This window comes from Gorilla gorilla, chromosome 6 (assembly GCF_029281585.2).
Source record: "Gorilla gorilla gorilla isolate KB3781 chromosome 6, NHGRI_mGorGor1-v2.1_pri, whole genome shotgun sequence".
Taxonomy (NCBI): Eukaryota; Metazoa; Chordata; class Mammalia; order Primates; family Hominidae; genus Gorilla; species Gorilla gorilla.
The window spans coordinates 132215747-132224977 of NC_073230.2; the positions used below are offsets into that span (position 1 = coordinate 132215747).

The following is a 9231-nucleotide window of genomic DNA, read 5'->3' on the forward strand; positions in this document are numbered from 1 at the left end:
TAACTATCTACTATGTGACAGGCACTGGGTTTGGTGTTGGAGGAGATAGAAATTTAAACACTATGCTCCATGTTCTTGAGATATTTACTGTCTGGAGGGAGACACAAAGATAAAGCAAAACGGAAGACATACTGTAATAGAGGCCAATGTATCCATGATGCAATGAGAGCATCGAGGATGATCCTCAGTTTACATCACAGCCTGAGCCTTCCTTCCCAAGAAGGGTGAGGTAAGAGGAGATGTCATTCTACGAGGAGGATATAGCATGTGTGAAGGCAGAGAGACAAGAATAATCACAGACATTCTAGAAACTGCAAATAGTGAAGTATTGTTAAAGAGGAGAATGCAAATGTGGGAGATAGATACTGGGGACTGTGTGGTGGAGGCTTTTAGGACAAATAAATGAAAAGTCAGAAATATCCATCAGCAAAACCATCTTTTGTTTAGATATTTTTCCATTATAGGCAAAAAGGAACCACTGAAAAATTTTGATTTTTCACAATTGGACTGAGTTGGCATTTGAAAAATAGTACTCTGGCCAGAGAATGTAGGGGAAAGTGTGTAAAAAACAAACAGTCTATGAAAGAAAGAGAAAGACAGCTTCAAGGAAAGCAGTGCCAGCAGGAAAGGAAAGAGAGGAGAAGATGAGGTTGAGAGGGGAGATTTAGGAGGATTTAGATTAAGGAGATGCAACACCGTATTAGTGATGGGGGCTTGTGGATATTTGAAGCATCTGAGATGACATACAGCTTTCAAGCCTGTGAATGGAGAGAAGGGTAGTGGCATTCTCTGACATAAAGAAAACAGAAGGAGCAGCAGGTTTTGGGCAAGTGGGACTGCATGCGGTTAGGGGAACAGAGGGGCTGGAAGATGATGAATCCTTAGTGGTTTATCCACTTTTTAATTACGCCTTCATAGCACAAATGATTTCTTTAAATTATTTGGCATGTGTTTACGTACAACCTACTTTTGCCATCAATGTTTGTCATACTATATAATGACTTTCCAGCAATTCTGCAAGCTACATAAAGACAGAAACATTAATTTAAACTTCTGCTTATATCACACAGTTTATCTGGCACAACACTTTGGGCTGGGAAAGTTCTTGTAAAATATTTGTGAAATAAAAATATATTACCAAAATTGGATTTTCTGGTTTTGTCGAACTACCACATTGCTATTAGCATTATTTCTATTTTTTTCCTTGTTCTTCATCATTTCTGCATTCTTTGGTGTCCAAAATATTCACTTACTTGGACTTTATAGCATTTTCTTCTTTATCTTAAATCCCTACAATATTTTTATGCCAACATTTAAAACAGTATCAATTATTTCCATTAATATATTTAATTATTTTATTTGGCCCTTTAAAACTTATCTGTTTTCTTGGAATTTCTCTCCTCCCTCTTCTTTCACTTATAGTCTTTTTAAATTATCTCCCACTCATTTTCATTTTCTTTGACCAACTTCTCGACCTACCACTTCCTCCTTCTAGGGGATACTTCACTTTTTAAAGTTTATATTTCCTTACAATCATTATATTTCTCCCATCTGTTTATTTTATTTTTATATCTAGCACCATAAGTCTCTCATCATGTATCATTTTATTTATTATTATTTCTATTCTCACTTTGAAAGTCATCATGCTTCAAGTGAATATATCGTTTCACTTGAAGTTTCAAAGTTAGAATATAAAATATTTTCTAGAGAAATCCAAAATATTTTCTGAAGAAAGAATTAAAATTTGGTATCGGTTTTACAACCCATCAACTAAGAAATGCTGCTCAGTATATGTGTGGTTGTTTCCTTGTCTCCTGATCTTAAAAAGGGGTCCTGATTAATATGTAAGCTAGATACAATAGGTATACCTGGAAGAACTGCACTCTACAAATATAATATATTGTTGTTCGATTTTCCCCTCTTCTAACAAATCTGGCCTTCTTTTTGTTTCATGAATAAAAATACAAAGAAAATCCAATAACTGGAAAAATAAGTAAGGAAATAGTATTGACTGCTGAAAAGAGTAAAAATTAACAAAATAGTCTAAAAAGAACAAAGTTGCACATAGAATATTACTGAAACTATGTCAGTATATACTAGGCCAGTTTGACCAAGATTTTAACTGGAAATATTTAAAGAAATTTCTCTCCAAAATGAGAAAAACTCAGTGTGATTATTTCATTCAAATAAAAAGCAGTTACACTCCAGACTTGTTTACTGATCATTAACTACTAATTGGGTAAGGAGTGAGATTACCATTATGTTTAAGAGACAAAAAGAATTTCTGATGCTCAGTGTAAATCAATAAGAAAATGGAATTGCATTAGCACAGTGAGATTCACAGCAATGTACTAGGAATATATTTATTATGACCACGGAAGCTATAAAGACACAGATACTCAGCTGTGATTAACATCATTGGCTCTAGAGTCAGACAGAAGTTGGTTGGAAAAATCTGTGTAGCCAGATTTTTGCAAGCTGCTTACCTGTTTTTGTCTCTATTTCCAATTTGGACGCAAGTATGGAGAAAAGGGGCACCATATCCTGACAAGCTGACTGACCAGCTTAAAAAACTGGGGCTCTGGGACACCCAGCAAATGACATCCTTATAGCTTCAGTTCTCATAAGCCTATCTTCAGTGGTTAGAATCACTGCAACTTTCTACCTTAATGACATTGCGTACCATAAGGTCAATTGAGGAAATGGTTAAAACAGAACTCTTCTGTTTGGCCTCTCTAAAGCATTTTCATGAACAGAAATGCCTGTGTTGTTGACAAATGATTAACAAGCCATGAAAGAGTAAGTCTTCAAAAGTATACAAAAGACTAAAACGAAATCACTTTTAAAGCATGAATTCTGAGTTCTGACAGGCTCCAAGCTCAGATTTACTTTCTACAGCATGTAGGTGGCCTTTGGTGAGTTACATGTCTCTGAGCATCAATTCCCTCAAATGTAAAACGAGAAGCACATTTGTACTTGTTTATTGGTTTGTGATGGAGGTTAAATAAGATAATTTGGGGAAAGCAGTTGGCAGAATGCCTGAAACAGAAAAGTACTCTGCAAATCAGTCTATTCTCCTTCCCTGTTAATAGCACATTGAAAAACCAGTTAGGGTCTTTCTTCATTCATGGCACTTTTTTCACTTTAGATGGAATTAAGACATAAGTTAAGGCCAGTCTATTGAACAACTCAATAACGAGCAGGAAAATGAAGGAAAGAAATCAGTCAATAATTCATTGTTTGTTGGCTCTACATCCTGTAGATTATAGCCCCACATGGAATTATTTTTTATAATTGTGGTTTTGAAAGAGAAACTTGGATTTTTGTTTCCATTGAATGTTTTAATTAATCTAATATTGTGTCTTTAGAAGCATAGACTTCTTCAGTTTGGTAACCTAAAAGTTAACAGTAAATTGACTTGCATTTATGTTAAAGTAAACTTCTCCTTAAATTTTATACCCTCCAAAGGCCTACATTCTTTAAAAAAATAATTTGCTTTCATTGTAAGCAACAGTTAAAATAATAGTCTTTCAGTTTAGTTAGCAGTTTATTGAATGATTGAATATATGTTTAAAGTGGCCAAAAAATAATATCATGTTATTATACTAGGAATAAATCCTCCATTAACATTAATTGAGTTTTAACAGATGAGTTGTTTAGGAGGAAAGGAAAGAGGAACCAGCTCACCAGATGCAACTTGGTGCCAGACACCTGGTTCCTGCATGGACCTAATGTTCTTTTGTCATAGCACCTTGGAAAAAATAAACAGTGGCTGCATTTCTTAAAAATAATACACTTCCCAGTTAATGAATCATGTACTAAAATGATTGCTTTTGATTTATTTACTCATTTTGTTTTTCAAAGAGTTTATATTCATTTCTCAGAAAATTATGGAGGATAATCAAATTGTCATGCATTTATATGTAAAAAGAGCAGCACAGATGATATGCGGTAATGACTTAAATTTGTCTTGACTAGTTTAATTTCCTACTTTCTCTGCCATAAGTAAGAACCTATGCTGAGACTAACTCAAAAATATTAAAATATAGCAGGGCTCCAGGTATGAACCAGGATATGGTCATGATAGGATTCAGCCAAATCTAGAGGACTCATGGGACCAGGAGAGTTGCAAAGGGAAGATCATAATGTGTCTTAGATGAAGTTCTTGGCAAGGAGATGGGGTGAGAATTCAGAATAGAGCACTATTTCTGTGCTGGAATTTGTCATCTGATGGGGCTGCCGGAGATTCATATAGGAGACCTCACAAGGAGCCGGGGTGGGAGTGGCAGGGTGGGAGGGAAAGGGTTAGTCACACAGAATTTGAAAAACAAAACCAACAAAGCCAAAAACAGCTGACAAGGTCTTTTAGTTATTATTATTATTTACAAATTCTGTACAAATTCGAGGGCTTAGAAGAAATTTGGACCAAAAGGGGTGGGGAGTTTTTCCCTTCCCTCCATGTAGCTCTGTGAGACCTCAGCACAAGGAGAGACAAGCCAAGAATGCTGCAGCTGGAAGATTGCACCTGGTGGGAGACAACCCACAGATGCCACAGCAGGGGCCAGTCCCTTCTCCAGCTTTGCAGGTAGAATAGGCCTTGAGAGTGTCCAAAAGGACTTTATTAGCTCACATGAATTCCCTTCAGAGGTCCCAGGATCACTGGCAAAGGCTTCTGGCAGAGGCTGGAGGGACCACCATATTATAGTTAATATGATTCTATTATAACCCAGACTGGTGTAACCTCGATTAGTACTTGTTAGAGGAGAGCATCAGCAGAATTCTTGCCCACTAAGAGGAGGGACTGTGCATAATGGAGTGCTGGTAATTGCCCCACCTGCGGAGTCAACACACCCAAGGAGACTGGCACTGCACACTTACTGTGTGCCAGGCACTGCTCCAAATAAGTTTTTGAAGAGTGTTTCTTCATTTCATTCTCACAACAAGCCTGCTACTATACACATCTTTCATATGAGAAAACAGAAGCACAGAGACATTAAGTAGCATGCCCGGGTGACACAGTTTGTAAGTGGTAAATCTGGGACCTGAAGCAGAGAATCTGGCTCCAAAGCCTGTCCTCTTACTACCAAGTGACGTTTGTGCCTGGCACAGAGAAGGTGCTCATTAAATGTTTGCTGATTCAAATCATTTTACCAAGAAATTAAACATGCTTGAGCTTATTGTTCTGGACTTAATGCCCTGACTACTCTTAAAAAGCAAACAAAAATGCTTACAAGTACACCACAATGAAACAAAACCTGGAATTATCAGAACATGGTAAAGACTTTATTAGATTTTCTGATTGACCAAGGGAAATTACTCTAAGCTTTCAATGTCTTCTTTTCCTACAAGGAAACTAAATTTCCAGGAAGTTCTGTGACCAAGCCACAGAGCTGAGAAGTAAATTAGTCTGTGCTGGACCTAGGATTTCCCTTGTTCTTCCACCTCTGTCCCCAGCAATTGCTTTGCTGCCTATTCTCAGGGGAAGGGATTGCACTAGCCATGCATGCTCCCTGGAGAATGACAACTTGAACTGCAAAATCTCAAAGGTTGTGCTTCTTTTGTTCTTCCTCTCACCTAGTTGATAGGCAGAGAACAATTCTGATTGAATATTCTATTTAATTATGTTTAATCATACTAAGAATCAGCCAATGTTAATTATTAAAAAGGGAGAAAATGGACAAAACATCATGTACCACCATCCTGGCTTTAGGCATGAAGTGTCAACATTCATTCAGCTCTGAGCCAGGCAGTTAAACAGCAAACAGTTTTAATAAAGGACAATTAAATAAGTCAGGAAATCCACCAGTCTGTTCTCCAGGTTCACTCACCTTGGTGCGGAGGACGATGGGCAGAGGCAGTAAAACCAACACAGTGAAAACCACGAAGAGAAATCGGCGATAAACCAGAATGTAACTGAAGAATTTCATTGTCCTGAGCAGGTGGCTTCAATAGTGTCCTCCTCCAAATAAAGCAGATGTTAAATAACCAACTTGGATTAATATTTTTCTAGCCTGTCACCTTCACTCACTGCCCTAGTCCGACCAACACAAGTTAAAATTAAATCTCATTTTTTATTGTTTTACTATCACAATTAACATGAAGAGATAGGCCCAAGACTTTTCATGAGAAATCAAAGACCATTTGCTCCTCTGGGTTTTCAAGGAAAAACTGTTCTTTCCCTGCTTTCTTTGATCACATTCACTGAAATACAGACTGGACAAGCCTAGGAGAAGGCAAAACCATGAAGCTGGTCGTTTATTCACAATGAGGCACTTCCAACCCTTTTGATGTCCTCTGACTTCCAGACTCCCTAACTGGAGTAGTTACCACATTGTCATGGTGCCATGAGTGAGTCTCCACAGGCAGCCTCCATGGCCCTTTCTAAGGAAGTATGTTTTTAGTGTGTAAATTGAAATAGCAACTAATAGTTGGAATTTCAGTGTATGACAGTGAAAGGGAAACTTTTTTGTTTAGAGATGGATTTTTAAGGGCCTTCTTGGACGATGTATTGCAAGGGTCTTCTACAAAATTTATAGCAAATGTCCCTGTTGTTTAAAAGCAAAGTTTTGTGTATTTCTTGGACCCTATTGTCTCTTTTGATAGAAAACCAAAATAACCATGAAGTGTTATATAAACCCTCTATTTTAAGACCTTTGAAGGCTTGATTTGATGCTGTTGTGCTGATACAGACTACATAATTATCAGGGAATCTGCATAAAGATGAGTGATTAGGGACATTCAAGTGGTGTGTGATGTGTGTGTGTGTATGGTTTGTGCACATGAGCACATGGGAAGTTGGAGACTGTTCCAACAGTGATATGGAGGATGTATTTTGAAAATCTTCAGGGATAAGGACCCTGGTTTTTTTCACGTTGTGTTGTAGATTGATGATCCAGTAAACCTCAAGTTAGCAACTACTACTTGTCTTTAGATATAAATGAAACACATTCCCAGCCCTACTAGAATTTATAGTCAATTTCTCTTGACATAGATAACCTTACTCTTATGTAATCTATAGTTAGCATTTAGCTCTTATTTCTAACTTGATGCTAATATAACTCTGCATTCTCTTTCCATCAAGAGAAACAATTCTCTCACCAGTACACACCATATTAATGTAAATGAGAAAGCATTTTTTTCGTGTAAAAAATTTAAATTCCTAAACATCTATTATGGACAGTTATTCAGGAAAATCAGAATAGTAAACAGAAAAAAAGTTTCCAAACCAGAAACTTTTATTATATCTTGAATTTCTTAGATGAAAGGATAATTACAAATGATATTGTAATAAAATGGTAAGTGATAATAAATAGGTAACAATAGTATATAGTGTTAAAATTAATTTATGAAATGATTTACTCAAACCAGTTGTAGTACTTATTTTTTTCCATTAACACCCTGTACAGTTCTCTAGTTCATTGCATGCTTTTTTTTAAACTACTACTTTTTGAAGAAACCATTTTTGCTCTCAGATTTCCTTCAGCTACCTGGTGAGATGATTTGAGCCTCACTTTTTCATCTTAGAGGATTTTACTTTGTGAGATGACACCAAAAAACGAAAAGGCATTTGTGTGACATTTAAAGGAAATGAGAGCCTATGTGTAGGGAACTGGAACCAGACAGAGGCTAAGGGAAAAGCACTTGACATTTGTTAGTCCCTCCTTTCTGTGCCCTATTTTCTCTCTTTAGGTCCTCATTTCTCACCAGAGGAAGGCTCCAGGACCCTATTCTTATGGCCTGGGCTCTAGCTAGCTGAATCTGCTGTGGGTGTTCATTATTACAAAACAGCGTCACCTTCTCCTTACCTTCAGCCAAACTCTTATTCCTCGGTGGTTTTCTCTTCACTGTCATAGAGAGAAAAAATCTAATAAAATAATTTGCACTAAACATGAATGACTGATGTGAGCTGAATGTCTCTGCAAGAGTCACTGGAGAATGAAACTCTAAGGGAGACTTCGGGGCCCCTTAGATACATATCTTAAGGTACCCTTCAAATCACATCACGCTTTAACTAGCTCCATGCCTAGGACAAATTAGTCACAGTTGTCAAATTTCACCTCTTCTCTGTACAGAAAATCATAAACCTTACTACATCATAATTGTGTTATGTTTTATCTAAACTGAATCACACCATTACATAATCATGAATCAGTTCATGACTATGTTCATTCATTTGTTCTTAAGCTTCGCCTAGCCCTTAATTAAAAAACATGTTTACCAAAAAAATCACAGATATTGTTCATTCATTCATTGTTATATCCCATGTCTCAGAGAGTTTACATTTAGCACCTCGTTTAATCTTCAAAACTTGATACAAGTTATATGTATGTATTGTTATTATTTATATTTTATAGATTTGAAAACTAAGATTCAAAGAGGTAAAGTAAAATATCCCAGGTACTAAATGGCAAAACAATTCATTTGAATCCAGTTCTTTCTGGCACCTAAGGCAATGCTCCTTGTACTACGTTTGAGGTCTACCATCATGAATATTCATTTGGCACTAAGCACTAAATCTTCAAGTCTAGAATTTGTATGGAGATACCTGGCTTGGTTAGTTTAGGGACTGTAGTTCTGGCGTTTGCCATTGAGACTTCTGGATGGTCATAAATTATGTGAAACTCAGGTTCAAGCACAGAGGAAATGAAGGGTTTCTTATTGGTAGTAAAGAAGTTAGATTGCCCAAGATGCTTGAGTTGTCTAACCAACTGAGGGGAGTGGAAACTAGTTTTTATCCAGTTGTCTCACATGCTTCTCTCAGGCCTACCTTCTGGTTGTCTCTTTCTTATGCTTATGTTTATAATGTTAACTCCCAAGTTTGTGTTCTTCAAGCCTTTCCTTCTTCCAAGAATATGGTTTCCATCTCTGTTTTAAATGCTAACCATAGTTGAAGTTTGACCTTGTAGATTCATCTCAAAACCATCCTAACAATCCCAGTCCTTGCCCAAATCCCCAATCCTTGACTTTCCATGCACACACCCAGGGTGGTCCTTGAGCCAACTGTATTCAAATAATATCGGGTGCTTAACAAAAATGCAGATTCCCTGCCCTTTTGGATCTAAATGTGACTTTGAAACCTTCATGTTTTGTTGGCACCCTGCGTAATTTTTAATACACAGTAAAGTATGAAAATCATAGATAATATCTGTAAGACACATTGTGGCCTGTGAGTAGACCGATGTTATTTACTATTTTAATAATGCATGTAAATCTTACGTCTTCTGTAAGATT

General features: G+C 36.8%; 1 protein-coding gene across 2 annotated transcripts in view; it reads right to left on the reverse strand.

Moving 5' to 3' along the window:
* Window positions 1-5936, reverse strand: part of SLC13A1 (solute carrier family 13 member 1) — an 86020-nt gene extending 80084 nt beyond the window's left edge. For both annotated transcript variants that reach the window (XM_019030331.3, XM_004046131.4), the window contains exon 1: window positions 5829-5936. In XM_019030331.3, coding sequence (XP_018885876.1) covers window positions 5829-5927 — 99 coding nt within the window. In that variant the 5' untranslated portion in view covers window positions 5928-5936. The remainder of the gene's footprint in view (window positions 1-5828) is intronic.
* Between the last annotated feature and the right edge of the window lie 3295 nt (window positions 5937-9231).